The 16,374-nt window shown below is 40.4% G+C and overlaps 1 protein-coding gene across 6 annotated transcripts in view; it reads left to right on the forward strand.

The window, feature by feature from the left end:
* The window catches only part of DMD (dystrophin), a 2,236,200-nt gene that overhangs the window by 1,979,463 nt on the left and 240,363 nt on the right, over nucleotides 1-16,374 (forward strand). For all 6 annotated transcript variants that reach the window (XM_082680764.1, XM_082680765.1, XM_082680763.1 and 3 more), the window contains one exon: nucleotides 15,535-15,613. In XM_082680764.1, the coding sequence (XP_082536890.1) occupies nucleotides 15,535-15,613 (79 nt within the window). The remainder of the gene's footprint in view (nucleotides 1-15,534; nucleotides 15,614-16,374) is intronic.

The raw sequence follows: 16,374 nt of genomic DNA on the forward strand, positions 1-16,374 counted from the left end.
ATTAAAAAAAAAAGTACTGAAATGGGCATACTTCACAGTCTTAAATGCACACACATTATTGAAATATTCTTAAGCCTGACAGATGGGCTCAAATCAAGTATTATACTCATGAATATGTTCTCTTTTCCTAATATCAGCAGCAAAGAATGGGAAATAGGAAGGGGTGCGGTGCCAGGTAGGAGTCCAGCCAAGTTTGCCTAAAGCCTCATGATAGGAAATGGAAACTAACTTGCACTGATGACCTAGTGGCAGCTACTATCTAGTATTCTATAGCCATTATTTCTCCATGATGAGACTGGAGAAAATCTCCCAAGAATTAATACAGCAGTTGGTAAAATCATTATACTATAATGGGTATAATTCTGCCCTCTGTCACCTTTTTATGAAGTATCTTGAGATTTTAAAAGGTGGAACCCTTTGCAATTCTTGAACAAGTTGTATACCTAGCTCTTAATAATCATTGTGATGAGTTCATTTGTAACCATTTCTAGGCTCGATGTTAATTTTCTTAAATGTTTCTGTAGTTTCCCCTTTATTATAAAGTGTATTAGGTTGGCCTCTTGGCTGTGACAGAAAACTCAACTCCGATTAGTCAAGGGAAAAAAGGGTGACCGTGGCAGTGGAGGCAGGCTCTCCTGCTCCGCTCTTAGCATCCTCAACATTTCCAGCAGAAGAAGAGAGAGGGCAAGCTACTCTCACCCAGGAGTTTAAAAACTGCTTGGGCCTGACTCTCAACGGCCCAGATGGAGTCCTGTGCCCATCTCGGCTAAGGGAATGGAATGCTTTCATTAACTGATTGATTGATTGATGTTGCAGGTTAGGCCCTCCAGGAAACAGATGCCAAGATAGATTTACTGTGAAGAAAAAGGGACTGAAGCAGGATTGAGCGGGCGGAGCCATTAGCTCATAATGCAGATCTTATGAAGTCTGGGCCAGCCTGATGGGGAGCTCCAGAGCAAAAATTGCCAATTAGATGGGGGTCCTTAATGGGGCAGACCTGAGGACAGTCTGTATATAACTTGGGACTGTTACTTTTCCTTCCTCACTAGTTAAGAGTTGTAGAATGGAACTCAGGTCTTAACTCAAACATCCGTATCATCATGTATATGAAGTAGAGAGTGAAGGTTAATATAGACCAGTGGTTCTCAAGCAGAGGCGATTTTTGTCTCCCAGGGTACATGGCAATGTCTGGAGGCATTTTTGGTTATCACAACTGGGGAAGCGGTGCTCCTGGCATCTGGTGGGCAGAGGTCAGGGATGCTGCTAGACATCTTCTGGCACACAGGATAGAACAACAAAGAATTAACCAGGTCAAGGGTCAGTAGTACCAAAGTAGAGAAACCTTGTTCCATAGATAAAGATACATATCTTATGTGCACACATGTACTGAGAAAGGCCGTGAAAACCTTTCTTCTTTGATAAATTCGTAATAGTGACTTTTTTGTTCTTACTGACATCTATCAATACTTGTTATTGAGATTCCATCCAACTCATTTAACTTTTGGACAGAAAGACTAGATTGACTTAGTGAAATTTCTAAATCCTGGGTTTTTAGAAAATTATGTTTTTAAGGCAAATAGTAATTTGGCTTAATTTACATACTATTTAGTATTTAACATCCTTAAAGACTTTGCTTTGGTCACTAGATAAGAATCATCCGTGTTTAGCATGTTAGTTGCCTTATGAAAGTGTTATTTCAAAAGTACTAATTTGTTTCTGGTCTGTTTAAATATCCTTGGACTATAGATACGTTTAGTCTGGAAGTTTACTCTGATGTATACTTTTTGTACACTACAAAGTTGAATCTCACTGCCAGCTCAGATTGAAATATCGAAAAGTTCAAATTTAGAGTAAAATAAGTGAATATTTACCGCAGTATGCCTTCATATGCAAGAATGTGTTTCTCTTTGTGGGATTTCTGCTAAAAGAATAACACAACAAAAGGAAACTTTTAGCACTATACATTTTGAACCATCCAATAGATGCTTTAGGCTTCAGGGAATTTCTCTCCAGAGCTGCTGCTAAGAAAATAAAAAGACTGGTTAATGCCTGGGATAAAAAGATCAGCTAACCAAAAAAAAAAGTTTTCTCCAAGGTGTGAAACGTGTGTTCAATCCTAGATCAAGGACTAGATGTTCAAAGTTCTATATATGAAGTTTAACATTGCTTTCGAAAAGTCTAGAAGAAAGTTTGTTATCAGTGCCCAAAAAATCATTTTCAAGTATGAACATAGTGATACCAGGTCTTTACTCATGTAAAAGACACTCTTTTTCTCTAAACACAAAATTATTAAGTACTTTTATATCCAACCGTCTATATTCACATAACCATAAAAAAACAGTCATGACACAGTGAGGAACAGACAAGAAAACAAACTATTTTAATAGCTATGTTTTGAAAGCTCCTTCCAAACAAATGTGAAATGTTTAAAAGAAGGGAGGGACTTCCCTGGCGGTCCAGTGCACTTCCAATGCAGGGAGTGCGGGTTAGATCCCTGGTCGGGGAGCTAAAACCCCACGTGCCTCGCGGCCAAAAAACCAAAACATAAAACAGAAGCAATATTGCAATAAATTCAATAAAGACTTTCAAAATGGTCCACATCAAAAAAAATCTAAAAAATAAAAGAAGGGAGAATGATGAATTGTTGCTTACCAAAACAAAACAAAATAATCAACAGTGTGAGTGATACCATTTGAAATCTTGGGAATCTCTAATCCATTAAGATTATGTCACTAATGGCATACAAAATGCCTGTTCAAAAAGTACTCCTCAGTGGACATGAGATGCTAAGCTACATAGACTCTGAGTCTGATCTAGGTCCATGGTGTTTTGTGTCACCCCCTTCCGGAAGCCTCCCGCATTGTTCCAGGCCTCATTGCTTCCTTACCTCTAGAAATTCATAATGCTCTTATTGGTCAGTAACACAGAGACTAGCACTTAAAGACTCTCTAATTTCTCCCATGTGCAGTCTTCTTCGTACAAGACACAAGGTTCTCGAGAGCAGGGATTCCTCATGTTCCAGCTTTGCTATCCTCCGCAAGACGAACACACAGGCCAGTGTATATAACAGCACTTGAAAATGCTTGGGGAATAATTGATTACTAAGCTCACCTCTCATGCTCTCCACTCTAGACTTGTTTAGGTCCTGCCAAAGGACAGAAATTGCCTAGCTCTCCCCAACTGGCCAACTTGAGTATTTACTATAAAAGAAGCCAGCTAGATAAGGAACTTCCCCCAGAGATGTGTCTGCCCAATGCACCCACGCCTGTTCTGCTCTGACACCCACTTTTTAATACAAGTAAGTAACAGCTACTATTTACTCAGTACTTACCTTGTAGCAGATGCTCTTAAATGCTTTTCAGGTGTTCTTTTTTTTAGGCCAATACAATATTTCTACCCAAGCCATTGTAGGAGTCTTGCTAACTATCGGGATAAATGATGTGAGGGGCTTTGAAGAGAATTCACTGCCACCCCCCTCATGATTTTTCCATCATTCCATCTCGTCTTTGTCCAGCCATTTTTGATTTACTGTTTGGGGTTAGTTATCATATCAAGCTGTGCCCCAACACGCCAGTGGTTCCTCCCGATTTTTACACATCTCCTCGTCACGTAGGATGAAAGTCTGAAGTTTCCTTGACTCTCTTCCCTCCTTCTGGTGCCCTTACGTTTAGCCCATCGTGTCCTCATCTCTTGGGGGTTTTTCTGGCAACTTATCCTCTTATCACTTTCTCCATGCTTCAGTTCATCCTAAAACACTGCTCTGACCGTGGTATTTCTTTATTTAAAAAAATTTATGTAGCGCTTCCCTGGTGGCGCAGTGGTTGAGAGTCCGCCTGCCGATGCAGGGGACGCGGATTTGTGCCCCGATCCGGGAGGATCCCACATGCCGCGGAGTGGCTGGGCCTGTGAGCCATGGCCGCTGAGCCTGCGCGTCCGGAGCCTGTGCTCCGCAACGGGAGACGCCACAACAGTGAGAGGCCCGCGTACCGCGAAAAATAATAATAATAATAATAATGTAGAATATGAAAATGTTAGCAGTAGTTGCCACCAGGCTGGGAAGCAAGATGGCTAGAAGGATATGGTGAATGGGTAACTCACATTGTAAAAATTCTTATTGTTCTTCTTGAATTTTGTTATCATGTGAATGCATTAAAAAGAAAAAAAAGTGAATTTTTAAACTAGTAATTTATAAAAATATTTGAATGCCTTCCCATGAAAAACGAAATGAAGTCTCTGTTCTTAAACCTGACAGTCAAGTACTGCTCTGGGCTGCCTCCAAGCTACATTTCCAGCCTGATATTCTTCAGCTCTCCCTCTGTTTATACCCCACATCTGGGCCTTTCCTAGTGCCAAAAAAATTGTTCATTCTGCTCTTAACACACAGAATGTTTCTTCTGTTTTTGTCCATCAAAACCTTACCCAACTTTGAAGGCCCAGCTTAAAAGCTTCATTCCTTCATTAATTCAGTTCAGATACTCTGTAAGCCCCATAGCTACGTATGCTTCTTTTAGTGCTTTTAAGCACAGTTCCCAGGAGAAGAAAGGAGTGAGCATCTACTGAGTGCTAAGAAATAGACTCTCCAGCCATGTACTTTACAACATCCCATTCTCTATACGCTAGTTTCACCATCTCTAAAATGGTCATGAATAGGAGTACCTTCCTCACTGTGCTGTTCATTCTGTCCAGTATTTAGTTGGATGCATACTAAGAGATGGGCACTGACCTGGATCCTGGGGATACAGCCGTGAATGAAATAGACCAATAGATCTGCTCTCGGCAAGTTTACTTTAGGATAGGAAAGGCTTCAATGAGATGTACCTCTAAAGCTCTTAAAACGGCGCTTGGAATGTAGTAAGTGCTCTATAGATGTTAGCTATTGCTACTGTTGCCACTGTTGCTGTTATTTGGTATTTCTGTTTACAGATAAGAAAACTAATGCTTATAGACTATTAGATAAGATGCTGAAGATCAAATAGCTAGTAGAGGATTCCAACTCAGGTCTTCTGGACCGGTAGGACTGATAGCCTTCCCACTATACCAGTGGCTCCAAAAACAGACTATATGTCAGAATCGGTAGAGCTTTAAAGAAAGTACAGATTCTCAAGCCCTAGCCCCGGATAGACTAAGACAGAAATTGTAGAGATGAGCTACGAATCTGTATTTTTAAAAGACTTTCCAGGTAGTTGTGATACTCTGTCAAATCAGTAAATGACTGCCCTACATTAAAATCTTTCTCATGCCACTTTACCTATTTATAAACAACTAAATCATAAATTCATTTAAAATAGGCTCCTTATTATTTTTTTTCTCCTTTCTCTCCTAGCAGAGTGCCTTTTAAGCACTCAATAAGTATTTGAGTAATTGTTTAATTATTTAATTAAAGTTGCTCTTAAAATGCAGATACAGCTGTAGTATCAGCAGCCTGTTGTGAGCTGTCATTGATCTTCCTAGGGACATTTATTAATCAGCTAAGAACCAGTACTTGGGGAAGACAGGCGAAACACCTGGGAAGGGAACTGAGAAAACTTCCAAACCAGATGTTAGCCCTGTCATTACGCAGCCTAGGACCCCTGTCTCACCTTGTCCACCCTCCACTGACAACTTCAGGTAAAAATGCAGAAAATGTATTACTAAAAATCAAGAGATTCCCCCTCCCATTTTTGTTTCTCTTGAGTTGACACATATATCTGTTTTGGAAAATAGGGAGAAAATCTCTTTTTAAAAGAAAGGGAAAAAATCCTTTATTCTTGTCACACCACGAACATGGAGTTCACTGCTATACGTTAAAATTATAAAGCAAGATCCCCAAATGCACTGGCTGATTATTCACAGTAGACATATTAAGTCAAGAAGCTTATTTTTTCTCTCTTTGCTAAGGCAGAAAGCCTGGGGCTATATGCATTTTTATTACACTTTACTGTCTTGGTTTCACTTGAGAATTAAAAAGAAAGTCAAGGTACAGTGCATGTATCCTGATGGATTTTAGGATTTCTTGCTTTAGTGAAAGGAAGAATCTCATAAAGTATCTCAGATTTTTGCTTAAGGAAGAATACCTACTTCTACGATGACCTAGAAATTCAGTCTTTTATTTCTCCTATAAAAGATCGCATTGTATTCTGGATTTTTTTTCCCGGTAGTTTTCTGCACTATGTAAAGCCACATTAAAAAAAATAGCTTTCCTTTAGATTTGAAGTGAAAACGTCTCGAATAGTTCGAGGAAGTCTTAGGACTATTCACGGAGCTGACACACCGCCTCGGGGTTGGGGTGAGTTGGAGCGAAGGGGGAGGGGAGGCAGGGGGAGTGTCAAGAAAGCTGAGTGGGAGACTGTATAGACTGAGAGGGAGCGAATATACATACGTCAGAGTTCTAGCTCCAGTTCTGACAAATGTACACTGAGGAACAATAGAATTGCATCGCCCCATCTTCTGTCCTTTATTTAGAAGCATGAAGTGTACTTACTTACTCAACTTGCGCCTCTTTTCCTGGTATGCAAAAAAGTGAGAAGGACCAAACGTTGCAGGACTGGGAAATACAGTAGATGAGATCTTCCGTTTAATTGATTTGTAAAGAACAGCCTGATACTGGTTTAGCAGCTCTGCATCAGTGACGGAAAAGAAAGGCGCTTTTCAGTGGCCTGGAGGAAGAGAGCTGGGAACTGGAAACAGGGGCTGGTGGCAGACAAGGTTCTTTCATATGTGGTCAGATTGACTGTGAAGGGAGTCATGGTCAGGAAGCTTTGGAAATGCTGTGAGGATAGCGTGGGATTTCAGGGGTGTTGATTTCCTTGGTTAAGGTTGCTGCGCGCATACTTCAGCAAATTGTCCCTCCCAGCCATCATTGTCAAGGTGATTAGTAGACCAAACTGAAAATCTACAAGTGTATTATTACTCGAAATATAAGGATTTTGCCATTGAGCTAAAAAAAAAAAGGTTTATTCTGGTGCTCTTTCTTTTTTCATTTATCTTCAAGGTTTCACCCTGCTTTAGTCATCTTTTAGTATGAATTTGCTAACTGCTATATACGTTGTCTTCCCCCCCACCCAGATGATACCAGTTCTGTTTTATCCCCTTGATAATTATTTCAAATTGCCACTTCCGGTCCTTAGGAACACTCCTGTGTTCTAGTACCAGGAGGTATAATTATGTCATTCCCACGCGAACACTATGCTACTTATGACCCAAAATGCCACTAGAAAGAAAAATTTTTGCGAGAATGATATCTTCCAAATGTGGAATAAATAAAGCTCAAAAATAAATAGCTGGGCTTCCCTGGTGGCGCAGTGGTTGAGAGTCCGCCTGCCGATGCAGGGGACGCGGGTTCGTGCCCCGGTCCGGGAAGATCCCACATGCCGCAGAGCGGCTGGGCGCGTGAGCCATGGCCGCTGAGCCTGCGTGTCCAGAGCCTGTGCTCCGCAGCGGCAGAGGCCACAACAGTGAGAGGCCCGCGTACTGCAAAAAAAAAAAAGAATAAATAGCTGAAGCTGAAATGTAACTGATTTAAACGTATTGGTGTGGTGAGGTGCGAGCCACTTGACTTTAGTTCCCGCTCCAAATCATGAGATACATTAGGAAAGGTTTTTAAAGGAAACCTATTTTTTAAGATAAAATCTGCATCAAGTTACATCATCCAAGCAGAGTAATTCACCTTTTATCTCTTGAAGACAAGAAACAAAGAGCAGAAGAAATGCTTCCTATGAACTCTACCCTTCCCAGCACATTTTTTTCATGACAGTGTGTAGATGTAACAAAAACTAAATATTTTGACAAATGAAGCAGGATAAGGATGTTGATTGTTGCTTTTCTGAATTAAAATTAATGATACCCTTAAGGTACTTGGGTCTATGAAGTCAACTTAATGTTGGTATAACCTGACTCCATTATCACAGAATGAGGCAGCTACATGAGCACGAAAACTAATAAACAGACTTGCAAGGTGCATTTTAGAAATCGGTGAGGTGAAAGCTAAAAGCTTAACAGTGGACAAAGGACTTGCTGTTTTGTCCTCCCTTGCTTTCCGGTTGTTGGAAGAGTTCGTCAGAATTAGAGGACTAATATTCCTGAAGAAGCGCCCGGCTGGCTCTAGGCTGGGGCTCCTGTTCACATCATGCCCCACCTGCCTTGTAGGGACGCACAGCCACTTCATGTTACGCGCTCTCTGTTTGCCTCAGCACAGCCTGTGTGCTCTTCTGGTAGGTTGTACAGGACACAGTTGGGAAGAGCGAGTGGAAGGGTGGGTGCAGGAGAGAGGAAAGAGAAAGGTAGGAATAAGAAAAGGAATCAGAGATTAAGAAGACGGGAATCAGCACAGAAGTACAAATTTGGAAGCTGGGAAAAAAACTCTCTGAGAGAAGAACGTAAAAAGCGGTGGATTAATGATGGTCTGAGATGGCACGCATTAGCATCCATGCCACAAATCACACAAAATGAGCTAATAATTATGCTCCTACTCAGAGAGCGCACTGTGCTAGCACTGGTTGCTTTCCTGTGATCTATCCTGAAGTCAAGTGCAAGAAACTCCGCTTAACTCAGAAGTGTCTCAGGGTCAAGAAAACACATAAATAAATTTTCAAGGAAAAGAAAATTCAGCCAACTTTTGCATTCAACTAGCCCAGATTGTTTTGCCACAGAGCTGTACCTATCATACGTCCTCATTCCAAACCTTATCTCAGAGCATTTTTCTTTTCAGTCACAACTCAGAAGAAATCACGATTAGAACAATGGATTTTAAATGAAAAGAGTTACAACTCGTTAAGAGGATTTTAACTGAAAGTGAAATAAATCTCAGGAGAGTTTTCAGGATAATGTTTGGGCACGTGTTTATTATGAGTGTTACAAGTAAGAATTTGGAAGTAAGAATGAATTCTGAAGGCTTCCCCCAGTAGATAAATGCATACAGAGAAGTGTACAAACTGCAAAATTTCAGAACAAAAACTCACGAATAGACTGGAGAGAGTCGTTTGTGTGCGTGTGCGTTGTTTATTCACTAGCATCACAGCACAAGGAGAGTTTTATTTTTATGGGCTCATTAGTGGAGGTGTGAACTGTGGTTCTTGCATGCCCATGGATATCTATCAAGGGTCTTAACAAACTGAGACCCAGAAAATTGAAATATACATGCCCAGTTACATCTTTTCCCAAGACTGGAGTAAACACGATTTATGCATGTAGTGCCAGTAAGAACACTTGGACACCAGGAAGGAATCACATTGTCTAACAATGTATTTCCACATCAGGAGGGAATTTTTAGCTCTTCTAAAACTCCAGTGGAGATGAAAACTTAAAAGTAATTAACTAGCAGGTCAAAAGAAAAATTGGAAGCCCTTGAGAACTTAAAGTTAAGTAACAAGTATTTGCACTTAGATCAATTTATTTAAAATCATTACTAGGAGCCACAGTGTTGTTATCTGTCCTTTTTCTTTCTTCTCCTTTTGGCTTATTTAAAGCAATTTTGAAGAAAAAAGGAAATAAAGATATTCTTCAAAATACACAGAGGAATTGACTGAGCTTTGGGGAACAGTCACAGCTGGGAATGGAGTGTGTTATCATCAATTTAGTTGAAGGACTTGGTGCTCATTTATTATCTCCAAAATTACACTTTCAAGTATACCTTAATCACACTTAGTGTAGTGCCTAAAGTAACAGGCTCAAAAAGCCTTTTCATTCACTCATTTATTGAGTATTTACTGAGCATCTCCTTTGTATTAGGCACTATACCAAACTGTGAACAAGGCAGACAGGGTCCCAATCTACATGGACAAGGAACTTACATTCTAGTAAATATCTTCTGAATGAATAGAGAGATATTTCGTAGTGAAGTGAAAGAAGGGAGGTCTCTGCAAAGAGTACACTGCCTACAGAAAGGAGAAAGCAAAGAAGACTAATATATAGTCTTCATAGCTCTCAAATATGATTATTTAAAAATTAGAATAAAACAGATATGGAGGAGTTTTGGGCTCTGGGTTTGTCATACAAATTACTGCTTTTTAAAATTTTTCTTAATCTAACGTAGGCACAATGAATCTAAATGGTTTTCTTTTCTTTTTATTTTTTTAACTTTGAGCATCAAAAAAGAAGGAAAGAAAGAAGGGAGGGAGGGAGGCAGGAAAGGCCTTTCCAAAAACTTGTTTTGGGACTCTTGAAAAAGAAATTCTCCATTCAAAATATAATGGTTATGGTGAAGATCCTTGAATAAACTACACATTAATTCATTCAGCTAATATGAATCGAGCACCTGCCATAGGCCAGGTACTGTGCTTGTCAACTAGGATATAGTAGGGAAAGAAAGAAGGGTCCCTGTCCTCAGAGAGCATATTTGATTTTTGTTTTCGTTTTTGTTTTTTTGTGCGGTACGCGGGCCTCTCACTGTTGTGGCCTCTCCCGTTGCGGAGCACAGGCTCCGGACGCGCAGGCTCAGCGGCCATGGCTCACGGGCCCAGCTGCTCCGCGGCATGTGGGATTTTCCCGGACCGGGGCCCGAACCCGTGTCCCCTGCATCGGCAGGCGGACTCCCAACCACTGCGCCACCAGGGAAGCCCTGTTTTTTGTTTTTGTTGTTAAAAAAGAGAGAGACTTTTTTCCCCCCGACATGCTTTTTCTGAAGAAATGCTGCGAACTAGATCTTGGTACCCATGGAGCAGATGGCAGGTTTTTGTCCATCTGGGGTAGTTCTAAAGAATAGACCCTTGTGTATCAATAGATCAGGTTTCTTCCAGTTCTAAACTTTCTTGATCTGTGATCTAATAGTAGACACAAGATGTGTGCTTCCAAAAGGATGTTATAATTGTATTTCTTTTTATGAAAAGAAACAGAGGTATGGCCTATTAATTTGGGGGAAATTGGGTTCTTCCTGTCTCTTTAAATAATTGTTTGGACTCCTTTGGTTCTTCCTTCTCCACTCACTTTCTAATGCTCAGTCCTGCCCTCTTCAGTCTCACTTCCCTTTCCTTCCTTTAATGACTGGGACAGATTGCTCTTCTCTAACTGGCTATACATGACATCTCCAGTTAAATGTTTCACTGTTAGGTCAAATTCGTCATGTTCCAAATGAAGTCATCCGCCCATTTGCCATTCCTCCCCTTTCTAATTATTAGTGTTTCCGTCAGCAGTATCCTCAATCTCCTGGTCTTCCACACTGGAAATCCTGAAGTTTTATTTGCTTCTACAATAATTACACTCCAACACCAAAGTGATTAGTTTTTCCTTACTTTAAAATACCTCCCAGTCTATACCATCTTTTCCATTCCAGGCAACACAGTCTTCATTCCAACACATATAACCCCAAGTCTAGTCAGTTGCAACAGCCTCTAACTGGTGTCAGCCTCCAGGTCCCTCTTGAATCTGTTACACTGACAGATTCATCTCCCTAAACTTCAACTTCCCTCTCAAATCATGAGTCCCCTCACGGAAGTCTTCAGTGGTTCCCTTTGCCTACGGGGTAAATCTTGAGCCTCAGTGTCTGCAATGTCTTGTTTTGCGTCATCTGCTTGCAGCGCACCTAGCTAACTGCATCTCACTGTCCTCTCTGAGACCAGTGTTCTGCTACCCCAAGATCTTCCTTAGGTTGTTTCCATTCCTCACCTCCAACCCGTTATGCTTCCAGAGATCAAGACTGTAGCATTCATTTATTGCATATCTCTTTCCATATTAACATATACTTAAAAAGGGAACAAACAATTAACCAAGTAAAGAATGAACTGTGCCAGAACGCAAGGTAATGGGATAAAATTTCTGGCTTTTGCTTCCTAGTTTGCATATAGTGTTTTATATTGGTTAAAAAAAAAAATCCAGTTAGTAAGGTCTAATGCATGGAGGTTATTGTTTCAAAAGGTTTTCAAATTTCATTTCCTTGCCTAATTGCTCACAAGAGTAAAGTGCTTTGTTCTCAAGTAGCTACAGTTTGTGTGTATCATTTTTTTTGGTTGTTTTTTTTTTTTTTTTTGCGGTACGCGGGCCTCTCACTGTTGTGGCCTCTCCCGTCGTGGAGCACAGGCTCCAGACGCGCAGGCTCAGCGGCCATGGCTCACGGGCCTAGCCGCTCCGCGGCATGTGGGATCTTCCCGGACCGGGGCACGAACCTATGTCCCCTGCATCGGCAGGCGGACTCTCAACCACTGCGCCACCAGGGAAGCCCCAAGTTTTCCTTTCTTAAAATTATTTCTTTATTTATTCTGTGCATTCAATCCATGCCATACCTTTCTCCAAAGATAATTTGTGAAAAGAAGTATTTTCTGCTTAATTCTTTAGTTAAGACTCTTTCCTGAATATTTTATTTCATTACATGATGCATCTTTAATTTTTGTCTCACTATCATACATTTTCTTAAGTTCGAGTTATAGGGATGGAGATTCACTTTTATCTAATTTTAAATTCTTGACAATTGGATATACACTGGAAACAACCAGCATGGCCCTCCCTGTATAAGAAGGAAGCAACTTTCAGATCAGGGGCTTAAAATGGTCTGTGTTCCTGTACCCACGTGGTCCCTATGAAGCCACTAACGCCATCTCCAGAGGAAATGGCCTGTGGCACGTTCATGCTCCTTTGCCATCCACGTGTTCCCTTGGGGATTTCCCTCTCATATGTGCAAAGATTTCTCCTCAGTGTCCATTCCCATATGGCCTCCCCATCCACAAACTTTCACATTCCTCTCTTCTTTATTTGTGTATTAAATGACCCATTCTGCATTTAGAAATAATTACGTATCCCATTCATTTGCATGTGTTCCTCTACAGCCCTTCTCTATAGTCTTAGGGTATCACATTCTTTAAGACCAGGAACTGGCCTTGCATTGGATCATAAAATATACTGATGACTAAGAGTTTCATAGATAGGTACACTACGTTAGGTCTGCTTTCAATAAAGTAATTTAAAAATAAATTAAAAGGCCAACTGCATGTTAACTATTTACACAGTACTTTGTGTTTTCAACTTTACTCTCTGGAGTAGCAGTTAAGAGCAAGAGCCAGACTGAATGAGCTTGAATCCTGAATCTGCCAGTTTACTAACCGCTTAAGCTTAGGCAAATTTTGTTTGGTTGGTTTTTTTATCCTCTCATCCTTCAGTTTCTACATCAGTGGAGTGGAGAGAGAACATTATTTCCTACTACAGAGTTATTGTGAAGATTAAATGTTACTTCATATTGTCATGCACAGAGTGCTTAAATATTAGCCATTTTTGTATGTTATGGGGTGCCTTGCACACTGTAACCTCTTCCTCTCCCTTTATTAACCATAATAGCAACAATAACAGCAGCTGCTAGCATTGATTGAGCAATTAGCATGTGATAGAAGCTAGGCTAAACACATGTATCATCTTATTTAATTCCCACAATAACACCATGAGGTAGGAAGTATTGTTGTCCCATTTTAATGATAAGGTAAGTTAAGTTTAGAATAATTTACCCAGGGACATACAACGTGCAGTTGATGTCAGTGAGCATTCTCATTCATTCTCCCTATCTAGCTCTCTCTCTCTCCCTCTCTCTCTTTCCTCTTTCTCATCCGCGCGCACACACACACACATAAACACACACATTTATCCACTGGTTTGATCAACTAGTCATTACACAAATATTTCTTATACCACTTACTACATGCGGGGTTCAGTGCATCCTGTGGGAGGGAGGAGAGGAGAGGACAAATAAGCAAGGAATGGTTCCTGCCATCAAGAAGTTGCCAGTCCATTGCAGGAGATATCCACGTCCATATGACGAAAACAATGGCTATGATTGAAGTGTTCCAAGTATAAACCGTGTGCTGTGAGAATGCTGAGGAGGCAAACATATAACAGCCTTAAATGGGGAAAAGGGAGATAAGAACATTCCAGAGGGAAGGAGAACACGAACAAGTCTCAGGAGTGTTACATTGGATGGAATGTCTCAGGACAGACCGGTAGAGTGTGACTGAGAGTGCAGGGTCCTAAGGCTGGGAAAGTAGGTTTCAAATGTCCGTCATGTTTTTCTGTGCATCGCAGTGAAGCAAACCCTCCATTTTTTTTGAAACTCTGTGTGGTTTTCCAAATATTTGGTCCAAGCAAAGATGGACAAGGCTAGGGAGAACGTGTAAAAAAAAAAAAAAGATTGTTCTGGATCTAGGCTAGGTAATTGATTGATTTGGGAAGGTCAGAGTTGGCGTTAGACCAGACTACCTGAGCCACTTTTTCAATGAGTTTAAGATGTATCTTACTTCTTGGGAGTTATCCACACCACAGAGTGAACCTGCTTGAGCTCTGATGGCTCTGGGCAAGCTCTGACTAATGTCTAGTTTAGCATAGCCTGCTCAGAACCAAATCAAGACCCAAAGTTATAAAGCTAGGGTGCCTGGGGCCACCATGAATATAGAATTGGCAGTATGCCAGATGACACAATATACCATTTCACCCATAAAATTCTTCCCTTTTTCCCCCACTCAAAATGGAATTCACTGAGCTGAAAGGACACTGTGTCAATATATTATAGAAAAACATAATAGGAAAAAAAGAATGGCAAACTTTATTCCATTGCCACCTAAACGTATACTTCCCACTAATTTCCAAGTCCAATAAAATCTGAAATCTGAAAATTTCTTTATTTTCACCATCCACCCTATAGTTACCCTAAATTAAAACCTTGCCTCTGTTTCTTTGATACTTAAGTATCAATCAACTTTTGGTTACTTATTAATTTATCAATGATTATCACTTGATATCCATTAATTATCAATCAATATGATTCTTAAAAACATGTCAAAAGCAACAGACTAAGACAAAATATATATCATTTCTGAGATCCTTTAGTCACCTAGTATAATGGCGAATGGCAACCTCCCTACCTAACGTTTTTGTGAAAGATCTGGAGTTTGCTTTTTTTTTTTTTTTTTTTTGCTGTACGCGGGCCTATCACTGTTGTGGCCTCTCCCGTTGCGGAGCACAGGCTCCGGACGCGCAGGCTCAGCGGCCATGGCTCACAGGCCCAGCCCCTCACCGAGCTCCTACTGGGCCTGCTCATGGACAGAATTCCTGCAAATTTTTGGGAAAGACCTTTTTGGGGTTTTTTTGCGGTATGCGGGCCTCTCACTGTTGTGGCCTCTCCCGTTGCGGAGCACAGGCTCCGGACGCGCAGGCTCAGCGGCCATGGCTCACGGGCCCAGCCGCTCCGCGGCATGTGGGATCTTCCCGGACTGGGGCACGAACCCGTGTCCCCTGCATCGGCAGGGAGACTCTCAACCACTGCACCACCAGGGAAGCCCTAGAGTTTACATTTTTGATGGTACTAATTGGAGCAGTAATTCATTTGTGGCTACCAATGAGTAGAGTGTTCTTAGAAAATCCCATTTTAGCATTGTCAAGAGAGCAAATCTTTTTTGTTTGGCCTTGGTTTGATAAAAATGGGTCTCGGAGGCCACATGTGGTAAGTGGATATTAAAACAAGGTTATAAATTGTTGTTGTAATGTTCCAGCCTTAGAAGCCCAGAAGATCTTACCAAAAAGGATACGTTGTTTTAATTGCCCCTCATTATATATGATGAGAGAACATAATTTTTCTCCTCTTCCTCGCAGGTAGCTGTTGAGGACCGCATCAGGCAGCTGCAGGAAGCCCACAGGGACTTTGGCCCAGCATCCCAGCACTTGCTTTCCAGTAAGTCATTGTCAGTTTTCATTGCTTAACCTCTTCACTGCATCTTGGTGGCTAAGAATTAAGAGTTGAATTACAGTTGTCTCTGCCAAATGCACTGGAGGCACAAATCATCCTGAAATATAACTTAGTGGGTAAATTCAGAAGGTTAAGAAGAGGAGGACCAATTAGATCATTTTGTCCAGCCTTCAACTAATGCATAATTAGTTCCCACAATGTATTCTCAAGTGCTAACTTTAGCAATATTTTTGAGTCTTTAGTTCTGCTTATAGCAGTTCACTTCGTCAAGCTGATAATTATATATCATCTAATTGTTATATGATAATTCAATATATATTACTATGAATGTATAATTCTTTATCTCTATATAATTCATTAAATACTCCCTGCCTGCAAGTTGGAACTTCAACCCATTCTGTTCCCTTTCCCTAACTATTCTTATCCCTCTTTTATCCTTGACCTCTCTTCATTCTTTTTATTTTCCAGTTTTACTATTTTATTAATTATATTTTTATAATGATATTTTTATATATTATTAATAAATATTATATCTTTTATAATTAACTATATTTTTATAATTAATACCAAGAGGAATAGCCTTGGTTAACTGAAAGTGTAATATTGGAACATCCTATAAATATAACAATGCATATTAAATTGTCAGGCTACTGTTTTCCTCTGATTAGTGTTGTTAATTTATACTACTCTTTGATTATAAAAGTATATATATATATATATATATAGGTATTTAAAAAGTCATACGT

The sequence above is a fragment of the Grampus griseus genome (genome assembly GCF_964374135.1).
Source record: "Grampus griseus genome assembly, chromosome: X".
Classification (NCBI taxonomy): domain Eukaryota; kingdom Metazoa; phylum Chordata; class Mammalia; order Artiodactyla; family Delphinidae; genus Grampus; species Grampus griseus.